We start from the raw sequence: 23,099 nt of genomic DNA, 5'->3' as shown, positions 1-23,099 counted from the left end.
CAATAAGAAAAAGTTAATAGATGATTTCTGTACAGAAGCTCTTCATTACTATACTTTCTTTTTGCCTCACAGGAAATCCAAATGCTGAGAAGCACCAAACAAAGTCTGGAGAAGAAAACACAATTTTTTGAAGAGCAAATCAGCTACTACAGTGAATATATTCAAAAATGTCTGGAGAATCTGAATGCAGGTAAAAGGTAAGTAATCGTAACATTATTATGCTTATGGAAATTGTGAAAATAATTGTACTACTTCTTTGCAATAGTTAGATAAATGACTTTGGTAGACATGGTTAAGATACTACATGTCACATAGTGAGATAATTGCTCAATCCACTTTAGTTAATTTGCTGTGAAAATAATATCGGTTTTGCACATTGTAACTTTAAAAGTAAACTACATAATATATCCGAATACTTTCTGCGCATTTTAAATCCAAACAGTTATCACAAGAGAAGAGAAAATGACTACATGGGCTGACTACATATCTCAGATGTATTAATCTTTGAAAAATTCTGGATGGAATGTAATTATGTGTGTTGAAAAATATTGCAACTGTCCAGATCAAAGGTTCATCATGCAACAGATAAGCACAAAGATCTTAGACTAAGTCTTTCATAAGAGTTTTTTCCAACACTGCACCACAGATTAGCAGTGAGCAGGAGACCCAGGTTTGAATTCTGGCCTTGGTTCAAATTTTCATTCATCCCTTCAGTTGGCAACTATACATCACAATAGCATTCTTTTAAAAAACCAGGATTGAATGTAACAATATCATGAAAAATATAGTTGCTACTCACCACACAAGCACATACACATACACATGCACACGCACACACGCGACCACAGCCACACTGCAAGCAGCTGCCCATGATGAGAGGCGCAGTCAGGTGGTGGGGGTAAGGAGGAGGCTGGGGCAGGGAGGGAGAGGGATAGCAGGGTAGGAGTTGGGGACAGTAAAGTGCTGCCTCTACCACCATACAGTGATGAGGTAGAGAGATGATAGGGCAGCTAAGTGCAGTTGGGCAGGGGAGGGTACGGGAGATTAGTGGAGCAGAAAAGGAGAGAGGTGAAAAGACTATATGAACGTTGGTGAAACAGAGGATGGTATAGAGCTGGAATCACAACAGGGCAGGGGCTAGAGGTAAGGACAAAGCCTAATGCAGGTTGAGGCCAGGAGGGTTACAGGAACATAGGATATATTCCAGGGAGAGTTCCCACCTGTGCAATTGAGAAAAGCTGGTGTTGGTGGGAAAGATCCAGATGGCACAGGCTGCGAAGCAGTCATCAAAATGAAGCACATTGTGTTGGGTAGTGTGCTCAGCAATGGGGTGCCCCAGCTGTCTCCAATGCCTTATCTCTCCAGTTACCCATAACCACCACCATCACCACCACCACCACCACCACCTCCCAAAGTCCCACCATCTGGCCACAGAGTAGCATTTCCCTCATGACTCAGTACCATCCAGGATTGGATCAACTGAATCACATTCTCCACCAATGTTTCAACCACCTCTCATTGTGCCCTGAAATAAGGAATGTCCTACCCACTATCCTTCCCCATGTCTCCCAAAGTGGTATTCCGCCAGCCACCGAACCTACACAGTATCCTCTCCATCCCTACACAACTCCTGCTTCCAACACCCTGCCTCATGGTGCATAATCCTGTAATGGACCTAGATGCAAGAGTTGTTCCATACATCCTCCCACCACCACCACCACCACCGACTCCAATCTGGTCACAAGCATCACCTATCCTATAAAAGGCAGGGCTGCCTGTGAAACCAGTCATGTGATCTACAAGCTAAGCTGCAACCACTGTACTGCATTCTATGTAGGCATGACAACTAATAAGCTGTTTGTCTGCATAAATGGCCACCAATAAACTGTGGACAAGAAACAACTGGACCACCAAATTGCTAAACATGCTGCCCAGAATGACGTTCTTCGTTTCAGTGACTGCTTCATAGCCTGTGTTATATGGATCCTTCCCACAAACATCTGTTTTTCTGAATTGTGCAGGTGGGAACTCTCCCTGCAATGTAGCAAATGTTCCCATAAGCCTCCTGGCCTCAACCTTCTTTAGTCTTTGTCCTTACCCTCTAGCCCCTTCCCTGTTCCCATTCCAGCACTACAAAGTACTCTATTCCACCAATGCACCCTCTCTTTTCACCTCTCTCCTTTTCCACTAATCCCCCTCTGTCTAACCTTTTGATTACACCTAGCTGCCCTCTGCCCTACCCTCTCTCCACCTCGTCCCCATATGCTCCTACAAGCGGCACTTTACCATCCCCCACCTCTACCCTACTATACCTCCCCCACCCTGGCCCATTCTCCTCCTTACCCCCACCACCCAGTTGAATCTCTTTGTCATGTGCAGCTGTTCACTGTGTGTGTGTGTGTGTGTGTGTGTGTGTGTGTGTGTGTGTGTGTGTGTGTTTTTCTGTCTCCAATGAAGGCTTTGTTGGCTGAAGCTAATTTTTTGACAGTCTCTTCGGTGTTTCTATCTGCAACACAGCGTCTCCACTATACGGTAAGTAGCAATTATCTTTTTCATAATATTGTAACATTCTTTTAAATTTGGCAACTTTGTTTTAGTTAATTATAAACTTGAAAACAGTGTTATATTTATCATCACAAGGCACATGATTCACAATTCTTCCACACAACATTAAATAATGAATAAATTAGAAGTGTAGTTTAAAAATTATAATAATAAGATTAATAATAATTTATTGTTATTGTCATTGTCGTCGTCATCATTAATACACTGTATCAACTAAAACACTAAAAAAACTGTGTATCACTTTCTCTGATACAAAATTCAAGGCTGTTACATCACAGCATGCCTTCTTTTTGTCATGGTCCTAATAAGTATTCTGATTAAAGACTAGGAAATTTGGAAAGCTTATTATTCAGCAGTAGTACATAATTTTTGCAGCTATCAGTTCTCATCTGAGTATTCCCATTTCGGCAATTTTTAAGAAGGTGCTGCTCTTTTAACATAGAAATAGATTATATTTATGCTCTTGTTTTCACGTAGTAAGATATTCTACAAAAAAGAGAACATTTGCTGGATTAAGCGGTATCAATTACCTCCTGAGCTTTTTAGTGGAGTGAACAATTGTAAGCAAACAGACAACATTATCTTACAGTATGGGAACTTCAATTGTAGAATGCGCATGTCAGTTCTAAAAATGCATCCAGTAGCAGAATAAGTTTGCTCCATTTGATTTATTATGTTAAACTGATTTGATTTGAATGTGCACAAGAACATTTGAAGAATTATCATTGTAGTGTGTGTTTTTATAATTTTATTTTTTAAAAATATTTTATCAAATCATCATCATCATCATCTTAACAATTAATATTATCAACAGGTGGCACAATTGTGAAGCTTTATCTGGCAATCAGGTTGCTGGACTCAATCAGGTTCCTAACTATTTAATTCACATTTTATTCATGTATGCCATCGCGAAAGACTTTTTCAGATAGTATAGTTCTGAAATTATGCAAATTTCACTAAATGTCAAAATTTTGTAGGCCCCAAAAATGGGAAGTATAACTGATCAAAAACTCTTCTTGGCATTTAGGGCTTTAAGATAACTGAGTTTCTCAGAAGGCTATACACCAACGTTTTACACATTGGAAAATATCAAACTAAATGTTACTACTTACCATAAAGAAGACACGTCAAATTACCGACAGACACAATTAAAAGACACTTAAATAGCTTTTGGCCGCACCCTTCATCAGTAAAGGAGAGACACACACAATCCACATAAACACAGGGAAGCACATAGCATGCAAATATGATCACCAACTCCAGCATCTCAGGCTGGAATGCAGCTATCACGTGGGGTGCAAGCAGCAATTTGGAGGGGGCAGGGAAGGAGAAAGAATAGTTGTGTATGAGTAGGAAGAGAGATGAACACTGTCTGGTAGAGAGTGCAGGGACTAGGCTGCCAACAAACACAGCATCAGGAGATTGTGGGGCAGAGAGGTGGAGAAAAAAGGACCAAATACAAAGAGGAGTGAGGAAGATGAGCGGATGCATTGGCAGAGGGCTGCGAATAAACAGGGTGAGAGATTAAGATGGTTAGTAGATGATAGAACAGAGGGTAAGGAAACTGTTGGGTGGAACATGTGGAAACAGTATGCTACTGTAGATTGTGGCCAGGATAAGTACAGAAGCAGAGAATGTGTTGTAAGGATAACGCCCTTGTGTGCAGTTCAGAAATGCTGTTGGTGGAGGGAAAGATCCAGATGGCTTGGGTAGTGAAGCAGCCATTGAAATCAAGTGTGTTGTGTTCAGCTGCATGTTGTGCCACATGGTGGTCTACTTTGCTCTTGACTACATTTGGTGGTGTCGTTCATCCTGGTGGGCAGCTGGTTGGTAGTTACCGTATTTACTCGAATCTAAGCCGCACTTTTTTCCCGGTTTTTGTAATCCAAAAAACCGCCTGCGGCTTAGAATCGAGTGCAAAGCAAGCGGAAGTTCTGAAAAATGTTGAAATGCGCTGCCACAACTAACTTCTGCCATCGAATATACGTAGCGGTACACAGGTATGCTTTGTAGGCACAAAGATAAATACTGGTGCCAAAACCTCTGCGTCAGTAAAAAAAAAAAAAAAAATTCATTTTCATACATTATCCAACGAAGTAAATACAAATTCCGTATTGTTCATCTTCTAATGTAGCAGCATTTCAATGTACTACGAAAATCCGACTGGCAAGACTGTTTGGGATGTTTGTCAATATGGCCAACTCCACGTTCTGAATTTTTTCCTACCTGTGAGAAGAGATGGTTGCTAATAGGAACTTGATGAATTGTGAATCACATGCAGTATTCTCTTCACCATAAGAATAATACGAATATAAACATTTTGCCATGTATTCTTTCGTGTTTGCTGCTATCTAATTTAAATCCTGTCTGCCTAATAAACTACGAAACTAGAGTGAGACAACAGTAAACGCGGAAGGGTATACGTATTGTGTCATGTTTATATTCGTATTATTCTTATGCCTAATAGTGATACAGTCAGAAATGAAGCACGGCAACTGACTAGATTTTTAAATCTAAGATGACTCTAATTTCTGTGCAGAATGTAATGTACTAAAGAGATGCCAGCAAAGATTTTCAAACGGAGAAAAATTTTCGCTACACTCTCGTTTAGAACATCATTTATCATACGCAGTCTATTATTTGGTTCTTGCTTATCATTATCAAAGAAAGCAGTGGTGTAAGTAACAAAAAATAGCAGTCTCTTGCCATTGTTTCGCTAATGAGACGATTCCTCTTTTTTTTTTTGTAAGCGGCGGTTGCTCGCACAAAAGCAAGCCATGCCGCGAGCGGCAACAGGCTGTAAGCACGCACTATCAGAATGCGACAAACAAGCGTGACACAGTTCAGTAATGCATTTTCAGTTTAGAGTGACGTAAACACCTATAACAAAGAAAACGACACTTATCAGATCAAAGCAAAATAAGCAAACGATTTAAACCAGACAAAGCACGTGCAAAAGGAAGGGTACCCGTATAAATACAGACGGAGCGCCTGGCGCATAGCAATGGCTACCTGATAAAGCTTAACTGCTAAGCTTACGACTCGAACCAAACTACTGTAGCTGTATCGTCATTCATTCGACCTAAATTGTGTCTTATATTACAATGGACCAACTTTGTTTCGATTTGGAGCTGCGGCCTAAAACTTTTCCCTCCCCTTGAATTTCGAGTCTCAAATTTCAGGTGCGGCTTAGATTCGGGATTTTTTTTTTTCCTTGATGTCGAGTCTCATTTTTCAGGTGCGGCTTAGATTCGAGTGCGGCTTAGATTCGAGTAAATACGGTACACCAATATAAGAAGCTGATCAATGATTGCAGTGGAACTGGTATACGACTTGGCTTCTTTTATAGATGGCCTGGCCCCTGATGGGGTAGGATAAACCTGTGACGGGATTGGAATAGGAAGTGCTGGGTGGTGGATTGGGCAGGTTTGGTACCTGGGTCTTCCACTGGGATATGAACCTTGTGGCAAGGGATTGCGATTGGCAGTGGCATAGGGATGGAGGATGTTGTGGAAGTTGGGTGGGCGACAGAACACCACGTTAGGAGGGGGTGGGAAGCATCTCGGGTAGGACGTCCCTCATTTCAGGGCATGATGGTAGGTAGTCAAAGCCCTGGTGAAGGGTGTGGTTCAGTTGTTCCAGTCTGGGGTGGTACTGGGTGATGAATGGGACTCTCCTTTGTGGCTGGTCCGTGGGGCTGGTGGGAGGATTGGCAGTGTGAAGGGAAATGGCACAGCTCTGTTTGCGAACTAGGTCCAGGGGATAGTGCCTGTCTGTGAAGGCCTTGGTGAGACCCTCAGCATACTGAGCAGGGGAATTTTTGTCACTGCAGATATGCCATACCCGGTTGGCCAGTCTGTAAGGGAGGGATCTTTTTGTGTGAAAGGGATGACAGCTGTCAAAAGAGCCATCAGAGAGGAGGAGGTAAACATCTAGCTGGGTTGAGGAGCAGCATGTGAAGAGGATTAGAGAGAAGATATTGAGGTTGTGAAGGAATCCACACACAACTGCCAACCGCAGCATCTCAGGCTGGAATGCAAGTATCATATGGGATGCAAGCAGCAGTCTGAAGGGGGCGCCTGTTGGCATTCTAGTTCCTGACTACTCCACCAGACAGTGTTAGCCTCTCTCCCCACCTGTACACTACTATCCTTTCACCTTCCCCACCCCTTCCAGATTGCTGCTTGCATCCCAAGTGATAGTTGCATTCTGGCCCGAGATGCTGGAGTTGGTGGTTGTGTGTGAGTGAGGTGTGCTTCCCTGTATGAGTACACGGTATCTATCTCTCTTTTACTGATGAAGGCTGTGGCTGAAAGCTTTATGTGAGTGTCCTTTTCCTACATTGTTTGATAAATGTTACCTCTGTCGTTTAATATTTGATAAAAGTATACATACTCCTCAACTTCCTGTAGAGGCATTTTTACAGTTGTCCTATTGTTATTCTCAATTGAAGTAACTGAACAACATTTTAGTCTTGCAAATTTACGAAAGATAAATTGAAAGTGGCACAAAAGATCAATGCTATGCCTACATTGAAGGAAATGCACAAGAACTGACAGTATTTGCACTGTCACCAAAGTCAATGTTGCACTGAAATGAGTTGAGACGCAGAAATGTGTCCATTCAGTTTCAAACCATTGCCTCCATCTTTATCATATTATTGTACAGTAATTCAGAAGTAATGAATGTAATAAAAGTTTTGTTCTATTTTTACAGTACATAGCCGAACTTTCTAAAATGTTTTTAAAAACAGTATTCCATATACTGGAATGTGGTAGTATGGACCAAAATGACAAAAATCTCCAGTAAACATGGGCCCTAAAATGCATATCTTAAAAGCTGTGGACACTTGTTCAGTAGATATGTTTCATAGTAATGGAGATGTAGTGCTCATAGCTCTTAAGGTATGCATTTTAAAGCCCATGTTTGTTGTACTTTGTCTTTTTTGGTCCATGCTACCACCTTTCAAAATATGGAATACTTTTTTAACACTACGTATATACCAATGGAATGATTTTACTATTACATGATAAAGACAGGGACAGTTGTTTGAAAACAAATGGACCCATTTGAAATTAGTCGCTTTTTATAATGTCAGGCAGAAATTTGTTTTGTATTTTCTTACTCCTTTTCTTCATCTGGAAATTTCCTGTAGATTGAGATTTATTTGTGTTGTTAGTTGTTGTTAGTCCCATATTTATTATTTGTGATAGGAGTGCAATTAATTTTCATTCATTGTTTTTACTAAACAATTTATTTTGTACTTGTAATTATTGCATTTTATGCCACAGGTTAATTTGCAACTGTAGTTATTTTGAGCCCATTTATATTATCAAATCTCTTTAACAACAAACTTTGAACAATGCACTTTGGCAACTGCTAGACAGTGTACTATGGAAGCTTTGATCAAAGATCATTGTCAAACTTAGAGTGTGGGCATGATCAAAGTTTGCCACATTGTACGCCTGTTTGACTTGCTTCACGTGCTTCTAACCTGTAAAATGACATCAAAGTTTACTTCGTGTGTGGCTACCACTACAGTGATAATTTCTAACTGCAAAGAATATGCAATTCTTCTTAACACCCAACACATTGATTATGAAAACCACAATAATCAGTAAGATTCTTAACAAAGAAATAACTGCAGCCATCAGCTGTATTCAGAGGTGATGCATCGTAGATGACATGAGGAAGAAATTGAGTGGACTAACGATTTGGCAGAAATCTAAGTGGTGTTAATAAAGCACACGTAAATTAAATGAATGTATTTCTTTGTTACTCTAAATAACCTAATCTTCATAAAATCCTGCTCAAGTGAGTTTACATACAGTTTCACATGCCTCTGAAACAACACGTGAAGTGGTATCCTTTGAGATGTGGGTATTACATTGCAAACTGGAATAGTTTTCACTTGTTGCTAAAAATCTTAATGTAACCTTGAGATGATCTTTAGCAGGAACTGGATTTCATAAATTAGTGACGTTTTTGCAGATATAAGGGTCTATTTTTGTAACGGCAAACTGAAATGTATATTTGTCCATTCTCAAATAATTTGCATAGCTTTTTATGTCATTACACTGGACCTCATGAAGCAAATTCCGATGAATACTGCTTCAAACTTCTCATTACCTACAGTTTCACACACCTTCATTTCCATTTTGCTTTCATTTTAATCAGTAAGCTTACTGCCAACATTACATTAAATTCTGCTGCCCAGGCGAGTAAATATTCAGCATTTACATATTTTCATTTATGAAGTGATTTTCTATACATCAAATTTTATCAGTACGTAGACACTTTTACCTATCAGTTATGTTAAGAGGTTTTGGCAGTTCATAGACCTGCATTAAAATATTAGCCACTCAAATTTATCCACGTATGTATTACAAGTAGCTCATGTACTATTGATGTGGATGTCTTAGTGAAAAAGAAAAACATGTGGCACATTCAAAGTCAGGTGTTATCAAGACAGGGAAAAAAAATCACTCTTCAGTTCATCATTTACACTTGCACACTTTCGTACATTTGTCAGATACTGACTGCTAGCTGGCCGGAGTGGCCATGCGGTTCTAGGCGCTACAGTCTGGAACCGCGTGACCGCTACGGTCGCAGGTTCGAATCCTGCCTCGGGCATGGATGTGTGTGATGTCCTTAGGTCAGTTAGGTTTAAGTAGTTCTAAGTTCTAGGGGACTGATGACCACAGCAGTTAAGTCCCATAGTGCTCAGAGCCATTTGAACCATTTTGAACTGACTCCTAAGGAAAAAGTCACCCACCAGTGTACCCCCAGTATTTCAGTACAGAAACACCATGAAAGAAAGTTGTAGTTTCTAACAATGATAATTATTAGAAAAAACAAAAGAACTAATTTATATAGGTAGCATCAAATCATTATCTTCACAAGTATCTTTTATGACGTGTGCACTTTCTATGCAGTCTACACTGTGTCAGTGCAAAATAAATAAGATGATGATATCACTTCGGAAGGTGTTATACGTACTTCAGCTTGGAAGATCCAAAAGCTGTAATCATCACACAGTGTTGGCTTCACTTCTACTTCTGTTCTCTGAATTAAGTGAAAAACATCCATCAATGACATCAAAAAATCCAGTTATGCCGTATCAATTTTATTTGTGATAGATGAGTGTATACAATACACTACAACAAATTTGCAGATAAATGTGTGTGATGCCCTTCTACCACGTTCTGTGTTAATTCTGAGTATTGTCATGCCAAGCTGTCTGAAAAATGTTGCTAATGTAATGAGAACAATGTTTGAAAAGACAGATGCTACTAACTTCTTTATCGTAAGTAGCAATCTGTTTTCTCCTACATTGTTGATATTACAACCTGGAGTTTCCATTGTTTACTATAATGTGAAATTATTCTTTATTTCTCTTCAGCAACAAGAAATAATGGTGAGAGATTATCTTTGGGTAGTATGATGGGCATACACTTGGAAGATCCAAAATGCCCCATTAATAAAAACTTCAGGCCAGTAAGAAAGAAGTCTGAACAACTTTGTTATATTGATTTTCAATCTGAAAGTTAAAATAATCAGAGAGCAGTGCCACATCTTTCCCCAGTGATGAAATTTATATTGCCATGCTTCTGGAATTAACATAAAACAAACTGACATTTTATTGCCCGCTATGGTTGCATCCTTTCTGAACTCAGTGGGGCCCTAGAAATAACTTGTAGAAAAGTGTTGTCTACTCAGTTGTATCATTCTTGCCCAACCAAACAAAATACAGTACAGTCTCGATAGTTCGAGTGGTTGCAACAATCTACTTTTCTTCTTCTTCTTCTTCTTCTTCTTCTTCTTCTTTTTACTGACATGATAAATAATGAAAACATAATTGCAAAAGATAGATAGGGAGAGTACAGTTAAGTGACAAAGCAGACAACAATACAATCAACACTGACAATAAGCTCGCAGCCCTGTTGCACAAACATCTGTTGTCAGTATGGCACAAAATACCCCAACTACTGCCGGCTGCTACCGATCAAAACTGAGGAGTTCATATGCTGCTGTAGTTCCCAGTACCTCTACTGTACAGTGTTGTGTGTCATTTTGTTTGTTGACTGTGTGTTCCATTGTACACCTTACAAAGATGAGTGCTGTAACAAAAAAGAGGAAATTTGTGCCTTTGCATCTAAAATTAGAAGCACAAAGACAACTTGACAAACGAGAAACAATAAAAAAACTTGCTCTCAAAAATGGTGGCGGTGAAATTACTGTTGGTGACTGGCGAAGAAACTGACTTAAATTGGAACAGTTTTCTTCACAGAAATGCTCACACGAATCTCTCAGTGAAAGAAGTATAAAGAAGTCAGACTTCGAAAAAACAAGTGAGGCATTGTTCATGTGGTTTACCCAACAGAGACAGAAGGGTGCTCCGATTTCTGGCACAGTCTTGCAAGAAAAAGATTTGTTTTTCAGAAACCAGTTGCAGGAAGGAGATGACAATTTCGCCACTAGTGTGGGCTGGCTCGACAAGTGGAAGAAGAGGTATGGAGTGCATCAACTAGACATATGTGGAGAAAAACTCTCTGGTTACGCTCAGGCCGTTTCAGAATTTATCGTCGAGTTTAAAAAAATCATAAATGAAAAAAATTTGTCTAATGAACAAATATATAACTGTGACAAAACTGGGCTAAATTTTAAAATGTTACCAGCGAGAACACTTGCTTCTTGTGAAGAAAAAAGTGCTCCTGGGCACAAAAAAAGCAAAGAGCGGGTCACAGTTATGGCAGCTTCAAATGCAACTGGAAACCACAAACTAAAACTAGTTGTGATTGGGAAGTCTGCCACACCAAGAGCATTCAAGAATGTATCCATCTAAGCTCTTCCGGTTGTCTATACACATCAGAATAATCCCTGGATGAATCAGGAAATCTTAAAGAACTGGTTTTTTAACTCGTTTGTATCTGACTGCAAGAATTTTTTAAAAGAAAGGGGCTGCCATGCAAAGCAATTTTGCTCATGGATAATGCGTCCTCACATGCAAGTGCAGGAGATCTGCAGTGTGACAGTATCCGCGCCTTGTTTTTCCCGCCAAACATTACCTGTCTCATTCAGCCCATGGATCAGGACATTCTGGAATGTCTAAAAAAAATGTATCAACAGCAATTGCTACAGTCAATCCTGCATTCCGAAGACAATGAAAACATTGTAGGAGCTTTGAAGAAAGTGACTTTGAAGGACGTCGTGTACTGGATTAGCGAATCTTGGAGCGAAATAAAGTCAGACACAATTTCTAAGTCATGGAGGAAAATTCTACAGGAAAGTATGCCAGACACAGAAACTGAAGATTTAGCAGATGAGGACGATCGACCATCGTGTAATTTAATCAGAAGATTGCCAGGGTGTGAAGAGGCAGAAGAGGTGGAAGTAGGCAAGTGGTTAAATTCGGACGAACAGTTGGAAGTGACAGACTCTTCTATAATTAACATGGTTAACATTCCATGGCAGTGTGAGAGTGACGAGGATGACGAGGCATAGGCTGCACCGATGACGAGTCACATCGACGGCTACGCTGCTCTCGAGGCTGCCATATGCTGCGTGGAACAACAGCCTGAGGCGACACCAACTGACCTACTGCTCCTGAGACGGTGGCGTGACATTGGCGTGAGGAAATGTTGCAGCTTCGCCAAGCAAAAGACACTTCACTATTACTTGTCTAAATAAATAATTATTGTTACTCTGCCAATGCAAATGCATGTGTAAATACTTTTATTTTAATAGAGTTCATATTTTGACCTGTATTAGTTACAATATCATAATTTTTTTTTTTCCCCCATTTAAATTTCGATAGTCCAAGTTTTCGATAGTTCGAGGTGGTTCTGGTCCCATTCACCTCGAACTATCGAGACTCTACTGTATGGGCATTTCCTGCTCCAAGCATAATGTGGCATCCACACCCAACTTCAAATTATTATATGAAATCAAATGGTTAATTTGTATTGGACTGTTACCATGAAAATAGCCATCGTGCAGAAGGCTAAAGTGGCTTGTTACACCTATTCTTACATGGGCATCCAGAGTAAAATCAAAGTTAGCATTCTTCCTGTCATTTTATTTTCAATTGTTACACCTCAACAGTAAAGTTGCACAGTGATCCCATTTAGAATAAGGAATCTTTGTGAATCATGAAGTAGGATATTTTTCCACAGAGATAGCAGCACGTGCATATACAAACCATTTTCCTTCACCAAAACAAAACAGTGCTGTATTAGCTGTTGAGATGGATAGTGACAGTGTTACTCCTGTTTTTGTACTGTTTTAAGTCTGACAGGTCCCTTCTATAACTGCTAAATCATCTTACTCTGAGTTTAGGTCAAATAAGTATTAAAATCATAATCTGACCAGCCGTAGGTTTCCTGTTGTTTCCCTGTATCACTTGAGTGAGCAGTGGAATGATTGCTTAATGCAGCCACAATTACAACGCTTCCTCACTGCAAGTGCCCCCACCCCCTAATGAACTCGGTGTTAGCTTAACATTAAATTCTGACCTTCATGCTACTATTTTATTTTGATTCTGAATTACTGTTTTCTTCCTATGTGTCCAGCCCCAAAGAAGAACAGTGTGCAAACAGCCAAAAATCTTGCATTACACCAGTGGGTAGTATGCTCACTCATTATTTTACACAATGCTTTGTTCTTAAATTGCTCTGCAAAACCTCAGATTGACACTTCATGCATGTGTCTCTAACTGTTATTACAAATGATTGAAGACATACATACACATCAGAGGTGTTGTTGTTTTTTTTTTTTAACATTTACACAAACTTTCACAGTTTATCTGTTAGCTGAGACAAAATATATAAGGGACTTTAATAGCAGAAAACTTATATGACATACACTGTGTTGCAGAAAAGTGCACATCCCAAGAAGTGAGGCTGGAGAGAAACATTCAAAAGCAAGTAGGAAGCTTAAACTGCGTTATAGTGCTGCTCGTCTACATGAGAAAGGAATACTGCTTGAAGTTGACGGACTACCAGCTGCTCAGTTTCGTAACCTACAGTTTGAAATAAGCCCGTCTGAAACGCCTGGCATATTTATTGTCTCCGCAAAGTTCATGGGAGTTGACATGGAGAAGGTGGATATTGATATGCAGGTAAATTAAATATTATTGCATTCTGTTATAAAAAATATTGATAGTGCTAAAGCTCAAATTAATATTTCTGTGCTATATTTTCATTGGTACACAAATATGTGAATAAAACTGTGTTGTATACAGGGTGGAGAAAAATTGTGTCACAAAATTTTAACCCTGGATAGCTGATGCCAGTAGGAACCAAAATTAACAATGTTGTGTAGGTCGACAATGCATCATTTTCAAACCACGGAAACTTGGCACCATGAACCCCGATTGGCCATGTTGCCGTTCATCGGTTGACAGGCAGCACTATGGTTGTCAGTTCACACATACAAAAGCCCCGTGCCCCATCACTGCCCCAACATTATACACACAAGTGTCAAATAAGTCTTACTGTTTGTCTCCACCTCACGTCAGAGGCATCACACCTAAGCTTCGCTTCAGAGCAATCGTGTGTCACGTGCGGTTTAGTCATACAGTAAGCATGGCAGCACAGTATTCGTTTGAAAAACAATGAGATATGGTTTTTGTTTATGGATTAGCCGATGGTAATCCGCATGAAGCTCAACAGTCGTATGAGGAACAGTACCCAGCAAGATGCCACCCACACCCGCAAACATTACAATAATTCACCGGCGACTTGGTGAAACAGATTGTTAGCGGGATATCGTGGTGATGCTGGAAGACCTTGAACACGACAGGATGCTGCATCTGAAGAGACTGTTCTCAAGCGCTTCAAGGAAGCAACTACGACAAGTACTCAAGTGGCTGGACACGACATGGGTTCAATCATCGGTTAGTCTGGGAGGTTTGAGGGATGACAGCCAGCATCCATTTAGTTTACACCCTGTCAAAGACCTAAATCTTGTGGTGGATTGTGAACACAGGCTAGGGTTTTGCTGGCAGTTACTGCAATGTGTTGCACAAGATCCCAACTTCCCCACCATTGTGTTGTTTACCGATGAGTGCACTTTCTATCGGGATGGCCTTTACCACACTCAAAATTTATTATTGGGCAAGGGTAAATACTCACATCACATTTGTCCACAGACACCGGGAACAATGCTGGAAGATGTTCCCCTGGACATACAGCTACGCAAATGGTTGCAGCATCATGGGGCACCTATACGTAACAGTCATGCTGTCCACAGATATTTAAATGAACTCTTCAATGGCTGGGTAGCTGGCTAGCTGGCAGATTTGCTCGTACGACATGGCCACCGTTATCACCAGACCTCACACCACTGGACTTTTTCTTGTGGGGATTCTTCAAAGTTAAGGTTCACCACCTGGACGCAAACCACCTAGAAACAAAGAGGAATTAATGTATTGCATTCAACATGCTGCCAATTAAATCATGGTAATGCCAGGAATCTTTGAAAGAGTTCGGTAAAACACCTTTCGACGTTACCGAGCTTGTCACGTCTTGAGGGTCACCAATTTGAACAACTGCTTTAAGTAAATAATGTCCTAGCTACAAAAAAGGGCTCTTTTCAGTGCTGACGCAATTTGTAAAAGATATTCTGTACACGAACTAACAGCTGTTGATAGGTTTGTTCCCGGTGCGTCTTATCATGAAACTAGAATAGATGTGTCAGGACGGATTTGCCCCCAGAGTGGAAGGCTGGCAGGCTACCACTGAGCGTGCAGACCGGCAGGCAAAGCATTCGCGGTCATGCATGGACCAGAGCATCCAGCAACTGGGCAATCTCGTGGCCAATCGAAAGTCCTTGGTGCCAAGTTTCCGTAGTTTAAAAATTGTGCATTGTTGACCTACACAACATTAGTAACTTTGGTTCCTAGTGGTGTCAGGTATCTAGCTTTAAAATTCTGTGACAAAATTTTTCTCCCCCTGTATAATCACAAATTTTGATTTTTGTATATTGCAATTACAAGGGCATGCTGAAAGGTAATGACTCCAAATTTTTATTGTGTTTCCAATATTGGTTGAGGTATTACATGTCACACATATTACTTGTTCGAGTTTCCAGCTTTCCTGACAAAAGTTGCAAATCTCTGCTGCTAGAGGCCTCCAAATTGTTATTTGTAACATGGCGGTGTGTAATGTAACCGTGTTGGTGTGTGTGAAATAGCATGCTGTAATTGAGTTTCTGACTGCAGAAAAACTGCCTTCAATTGAAATCCATGGAAGAATGAAAGCTGGGTATGGTCATGATTGTAATGATATCAGTAATATGCGACATTAGGTAGTTCATGCTCTTAATGAAGGGAACGATGGTGCTAACCTCAATGTGCGTTATAGATCTCACAGTGGATTATTGTGTATGACGATAGATGAGACTCATGGGGATCAGAGTGATAAACTCATAAGAGAAAGTTGTAGGATACCATAGACACAGCTCCGAGATAAATGTGGCATATCACAAGTGTGTGTAAGGACCATCATTGCAGAACTTCTGTACAGGTAACAGTGAGACTGGTGGGCCCCCCAAATGCTCACTCTTGACATGAAACTGAGGAGGATGGACACCTGTCAACAGTTTCGTTTGTGTTTTGAGTGTTGAGGCTGATGGGTCCCCAAACAACATTTTGGCAGGTTGTGAAAACAGGGTTCACCATTTTTATCCTGAAAACATGAGAGAAGCACGGACATCCCCCACAAAGTATCACCAACACTAAGAAAGTTAAAGACCATGCCATCAGCAGGTAAAATCATGGTGACAGTGTTCTGGGATGTTCAAGGTATGGTGTATTTGGAATTCATGCCTAAAGGCACCACCGTCAACTCTGTGAGGTGCAACGAAACCCTCAGGAAACTAAAAGCATGCATTCAAGGAGTTCGTCTTCACATGGAGCACTCTCTCCTTCAGCATGACCATGGCAGACCCCACACGAGTACTGTTACATCTGTAGCAAACCAACACTTTGGGTTGACTGTCATCGATCATCCTCCATACAGTCTTGTCTTGGTCCCCATCCGATTTTCACATGTTTCCAAAACTTGAAGAACACATTCGATAACATCACTTTGATAGTAATGAAAGGGTGCAACCTGGGATGAGGTTGTAACTCCATCAACAATATCAAACATTTTACAGTGATGGTGTCAACAAATTGTTTTCTCCTTGGGAGAAATATGATTATGTTTGTTGCTAGGGTGACTATGTTGAGAATTTAGACATGATGAATAAAGATGCAGTGTTAATAAAGTTGGTTATATTTAAAAAGCTAAAACAATTCAGAGGCATTACTTTTCAGCATACCCTAACATATCATTCCTAAGCTGTATTATACACAAAATGAAATGATGTATGATAAATGGTGTCTTTCAACAGGTGTGAACTTTGTGGTGATTTTTTTCTTTAAGGAAAAAAAAATTAATTGTTGTAATGATACACAAGATGCTGTGGTTCAATGAATGGTATACAAACTAATTTTAAAACTTAGGAATATTTCTGCATGTGGTCCAGTTTTGACTAATCAGTCTGTGGTCATTATTTTGGTTCAGTTATCACCTTTTGCTTCACACTTGTTTGTTTTTAAAACCGTGTTATTCTTGTACCTGATGATTGGGAAATCTTTATTACAGGGCAACAATTCTTTTTACACTTTCCTGTATAAGTGTAAATATAAAATTCTTCTGTTGACAGACTGTTGTAGCTTCAGCTAATAAGATTACATGACACAGCATGGAAACCAGTCTGTACTTTAAATTTGCAGTGGTACCAATAGTTTGTAACATGGTTGTTTAATACAGATGCTTAAAACTAAATAATTACTTTCAACATATGAGCCTTAACCCATTTGAGCTACTCTGTGTCTCGTGAAATGTCGGTGGAAAGAGGGACAGTAAATGAGATGAACAAGGCAGAGGGTGTAACATCAGCTTTAAGTCTACCTTTAAAAATGGGTAATTGCCAGAAAAAAAAATTTTAAGTGAGAAGGAATAATTGGTGTTGGTGAAGTGGACTGAAAACCCAGATGAATGCACATAAATATTAAGCAGAGTATTTTCTGATTCTAAGCTTTTAAATATTTATGTAATCTGATTTTAAGTTGTTGTCCGTGCCACATGTAATGTATTTTCAAGACATACACTGCAAATTATTTGTTCTCAATACAGAAACTTTCACTGGGTCCTCTGAAACTAACACATTAAAAATGCGTGAGCATAAACCAAGAGTGACCTGTAGCTAAAAACTTCAACAAAAAAATCACTCAATCAGTAGAGGCATGAAAAAATTTGTTTTATTTGATGTTTTTTTGTCAATTTTTATGTGTTGACAGTTTTCAGGTGTGTAACCAGTTGTTGGGTGATTTTTCGCCAGTTTTCATATACGGTTTCACCAGTTTTCATGTGATTTATGCCCTTTTTTGGGTGATATAACTCTGCAACCATACACTGTTTAAAGTTGTTTTTAAAGCATTGTCGTAACTCCATAGTTCTCTTCTGATGCAAATTTATGGCGAATCATATGCACTTCACTGTAATGTGAAAACAGGTGTTTAGAGTTTTCACTTTAGCATGTAAAAACAAACTGCCTTCTGCACAACAGTAGACATTTGACAATGACCACATTTCCTGCTGGCTTGGAAAATTGTTTTTCCACAAATTCTGAAGGGTTGCATCCCTTCAGGGTATCTACTCCACTGAGACCTGCCACTGCAGATAAATGTAAGACTCATTACCATGTAAATATTTGTAGGGTTCATCATCATCATTCTGAGGATGAAACAAGAACCTAGGACTGAACATAATCTGTTTTCATAAGAGTTGACGGCTGGCCGCAGTGGCCGAGTGGTTCTAAGTGCTTCAGTCTGGAACGACACGACTGCTATGGTCGCAGGTTTGAATCCTGCATCAGTCATGGATGTGTGTGATGTCCTTAGGTTAGTTAGGTTTAAGTAGTTCTAAGTTCTAGGGGACTGATGACCTCAGATGTTAAGTCCCATGTTTCTCAGAGCCATTTGAACCATAGGAGTTGTCAACCTAGTCTGGAGGTGCAACCCAGTGTGTTTCACTGTTTCCTTTAACTCTGCCTGAAGTACCTATGTGTTTGTAAGAGGTTGTGGGTTTCATTACTAAACAAATCATTTCTCTCAATAAAGGAACCATCTTGAAATTACTATATATTTAAACTTGTGTAACAGTTTTATCTGCCGAAGTCACATTTGCTGATAATTTTGTGCAACAAATTTTACCATAACTGAGACATTTCAGAGAGTTGCTTACTGCAGTGGATGAGTTACACTGCATATTTTTGTAGTATATAGGTATAAAATCAAATACCACCAAATACGGTACTTAAGCTTCAAAAACACCCAAATCAAAATAGTACCTGTTCAATTTGCTTCTATCAGCCAGTCACAGCATGGGAGACACATCATCACACAAACTTGTTTCTGGTAGTATAACAGAACACTGAGAATGTTTATTTCCATGTTTATTTGATACTGCAGAATGAACATTTCACTCCGCAATTGAGTATGTGCTGTTTTGAAACTTCCTGGCACATTAAAGCTGTGTTCTTCATCAGGACTCTTGACAAAATCATGACCTACAGCCTAACCTAAACCATGGGCTACACTACAGATCAACCCATTAACACAAACTTGATCTACAAAATAATGAAAATAATATTTAATAAAGCTCCATGGGGAATTAATACTATGTGCCAAACTGAGACTCAAACCCGGAAATTTGGCTTGATAAGAGTATGGCCCCCAAAAGGCAAGGTTCTATATTTCAGTCCTGGTTCAGCACTTAGTTTTAATCTGCCAGTAAGTTTTATCCAGTATTATTATCTCTATTTTGTAAATAATGTTTATAGTGACAAGTGGATGTGTAGTGTAGCCAGAGGTTTAGGTTAGGTTGAAAGGAGATATATGGTTGTGAGTGGGCGAAGCCAATGATGATTGTCTAAGAAGCTACCATACTCCTTGTAAACCATGATTTAAATTATTCCATCTGTTACAGTTGATGACATCGATGTTTGTATGACTTCATTTATCCTATGGTGTGATTGACTGATAGAAGCAAATCAAGCAGGTGACCTGTTGATTTACATGTTTGTGAAGCTAAATTACTGTATTTATGGTGTTGAAAGTTCTGCCAGATTGTAAATCCTTTAGGAATAAAGGAGACAATTCACAGAATACTACAAGTGTTAAGTTATCAACCAGGTGTCACCTGCCCCTCACCCACACACAATTTGTCATCTTTGCCCCTAAGACACTTACATAAAGTAATGTATTTTATAATTTTGTATTTATACTTGCTTTCTGCAACAATACCCAGTTTAATTACTATACAACATTAAAGATTCACTAAAACAAGCCATTTACAGCAAAATTTAACATACAAAAGTATTGGGAAATGTGGCATTGACCAATAAAAGTGTTACCAGTATAGAGTTCTTTGGAAGTTGGGTGTTATGGTTCCTTATGTGGGAAATGGATGGTCATTTTAAGGAAATACACAAATCTCAGACTTGTGAAGAAGTCAAGATCTAATTTCAGCATCAAATAACCATCAGTCATTGATATTAGTAAACTCCTGCTCTCAGATTTTACAACATTTTATACTTGGGAGTAGGGGAAATGTCTAACTATTTTTTGAGTTATTGTTTACATGAATACTCTGGTCCACACTCATGAGCATTCAACAGAAAATATAATGAACTTCATGATACATGGCTTTCACACTGCAGAATGTAATTATTACAATTTAAATATTTGGGTATTGTGACCTCTGATTGGAAGCATGTTGATTTGTTGTATAATTGCCACATATCCTGAAGAGTCAAGGAGAAAATGAGAGATCATATCATTTTCTGAGAAACTAAGCTTTCTGGTGAAGATTTTTAGACCAATTAAATCTGCTTGTAGATAAACAATTTTTAATGTGCCATATCATTCTCTGTTTATTTTTCAGAATTTACTGCAGCTTCAGTATGAGGGCGCAGCTGTTATGGATCTATTTGGCAAGGCAAAACTGAATGTTAATCTCCTATTATTTCTGCTTAATAGAAAATTTTACAGCAAATCATAATTCACATTACACATAAGGTAATGGAAATGGAAAAATATAATATTTTTAGTAGCTTTAAGATACTAGTTACCTGTTCATCATATGTGTGCCCTATGAGCAGGTCTTTCACTGCAGCCGCAGCACCTCTCAAAATGAAAAGGATGGCAGAGCAAAGGAGACCTTCACAGTTGTCAGTAGCACAAAAGGTCTATCCCACAATAAATCATAACAAAAGGGTAACAAGCTTCAGACGTACCAGCATAATAAATTAAAGGGAGAACTGCTGTTCATCTGGAGCAGGCAACTTAAAATATGTACAACAAATGTGACAACAGTTTTGTCATGTTCCACTACTGAAGACATAATTTGTTTGTCTAAAGGAGTTCTGCTGTTAAGCTGCTTAATGCAGGTGGCTAGCAGTTCTTGCTACTGACAACTGACCAATTACTTACATTTCACCATTGCCACAGTATAGATATTTGTGTGTCTACATAATGTCTTACTGTTATACAGCTACATGTACCAAAGTGATAATTGTTACTTTCTGATAATTGCATAAATTTACATGTAAGCTGATAATTTGCCCAGATGAAGTAAAGATTTAATCTCTCATAAAATTCTGTTTTTAATGCATAGTTCTTTTGTGTATTCTGACTCAAAGGTAATGGCTCCAATGAATACAGGTGTTTTACATGCTTTGTTTGTACTGTTATTTCAAGCTATAAAAATGTTTTTCATTTTGAGTACAAGAGAAATATAGAAGTGAGACACAAACAAATTGAAACTGCATTATATGAACAGTGCAAAGAAAATTAAAACTTACAAGAAGTAACTATGTTGCAGTTACATGATTTCCACAATGAGATCGTCACCTAAATCCCCATTTGCATCTGGAAAAGGGTCGTTTCAAAGATTTTGTGGAAAATTATGATATTCATAAGGTGCCTTGACGCTGAAGGAGCTCAGCACAGCCTTCTTTTCTTTCTCTCCTCAAGAAAATCACTCTCTACCTGTTCAATCTCAGAGACATTTCTTGGAAAAGTAGAAAAAGTATTGTTAACTGTAATGGGCAAAATGTATTACATATTAACATAGATGCTGAAAGTCACATCTTTTGACAAATTGCTTAAAATCATTTAATATCTTGTAGAATTAGATTTTTGTATTTGGTATAGATGGCATGTTGCACTCTCTCTCAAATTGATTAAGTGTAAATACTTGGTACTTTCTTACTAAAATGAGAATTTGGATAAGGCAAGAGCTGGGAACACGTCAGAAACATCTTCCATCCAGCAAGATTCAATGAATTCATAGTTTTATTTATTGTACTTCAACTTCAGATGTTGTAAAGATATTTATCTCTTGTTCATAGAAAATTTGGAATGCTTCTTTCTTCAGAAAACTATGAGTAAAAATAAACCAATTTTAACCAAATGGGATCAAGACTGAACTAAAGAACTCTGCCAAAGATTGCAATAAAATTACTTCTATACACATACTAATTATATGTTACTTTGACTACAGATATGGACAACACTGTCATATTCCAAATTTATTGAAGTTAGAGGGTCAGTTTTGAATGTTTATGCAGTTTTATTAAGTCATAAGGTTGTAAGCCACAATGTCTTTAATATTTTAAACACAATCATATGTATAATGTAATAACGATCAACATCAGTTTTGACCATACAGTGGCCATCTTCGCATTCTATGTCATAGATGGTATTTGATGAAGTGTTGTCACAATAAATCTGAAAACAATAGATGTTTGTGAAAATTAGTTATATTCAAAATGGCCACACTATTATTCTGTCGATTATTGTAAATATTTTAATTTGTTTGTTTTTCTGTCAGTATAAAATGCAATATCATTATTGTACTTGTTCTTGGCAGGGCCAAGTACACTCTGGACAATACCTAATTCATTATTGTCAGTGTTAAGTAAATCATATTTTTAGATGGCTTATTTTATATTTTATAAATAACATTAAATCAATCAGACAAAATCTCAGTTACCCAATTATTTTTGTGTATGTATATATGTATGTGAAATAACGTTTGAAACTGTGTACAAATATATATTGTTAAGTATTTTTAATACTTGTCTGAAAGTAAAATATAATACCTGTAATGGATATTTTGAATAGGACACATTTTGTGCAGGATGCCACATGCAAAAAACCTGCTTGTGTGTTCAGAATATGTTCATTCAGATTTATCATATCTCTCTCTCTCTCTCTCTCTCTCTCTCTCTCTCTCTCTCTCTCTCCCCCCCCCCATCTCTCCCCATCCCTCCCTCCCTCCCTCCCTCCCTCCCTCCCTGCCTCTCCCCGCCTCTCCCCATCCCTCCCTCCCTCCCTGCCTCTCCCCCTCCCCCCTCCCCCTCTCTCCCTCTCTCCTTCCTTCCCCCTCCCCCCACCCCCTTACCCCCATGTTTGTATA

At 38.9% G+C, this 23,099-nt stretch overlaps 1 protein-coding gene across 1 annotated transcript in view; it reads left to right on the top strand.

Moving 5' to 3' along the window:
- The window catches only part of LOC126484220 (ras GTPase-activating-like protein IQGAP1), a 350,623-nt gene extending 327,732 nt beyond the window's left edge, over positions 1-22,891 (top strand). Inside the window, exons 30-33 of the mRNA XM_050107637.1 lie at positions 73-197; positions 13,441-13,684; positions 20,562-20,695; positions 20,779-22,891. Coding sequence (XP_049963594.1) covers positions 73-197; positions 13,441-13,684; positions 20,562-20,678 — 486 coding nt within the window. The 3' untranslated portion in view covers positions 20,679-20,695; positions 20,779-22,891. The remainder of the gene's footprint in view (positions 1-72; positions 198-13,440; positions 13,685-20,561; positions 20,696-20,778) is intronic.
- The last annotated feature ends 208 nt before the right edge of the window (positions 22,892-23,099 follow it).

This window comes from Schistocerca serialis, chromosome 1 (genome assembly GCF_023864345.2).
Source record: "Schistocerca serialis cubense isolate TAMUIC-IGC-003099 chromosome 1, iqSchSeri2.2, whole genome shotgun sequence".
In the NCBI taxonomy this organism is placed as follows: Eukaryota; Metazoa; Arthropoda; class Insecta; order Orthoptera; family Acrididae; genus Schistocerca; species Schistocerca serialis.
This window is presented reverse-complemented; position numbering and strand designations above follow the sequence as displayed.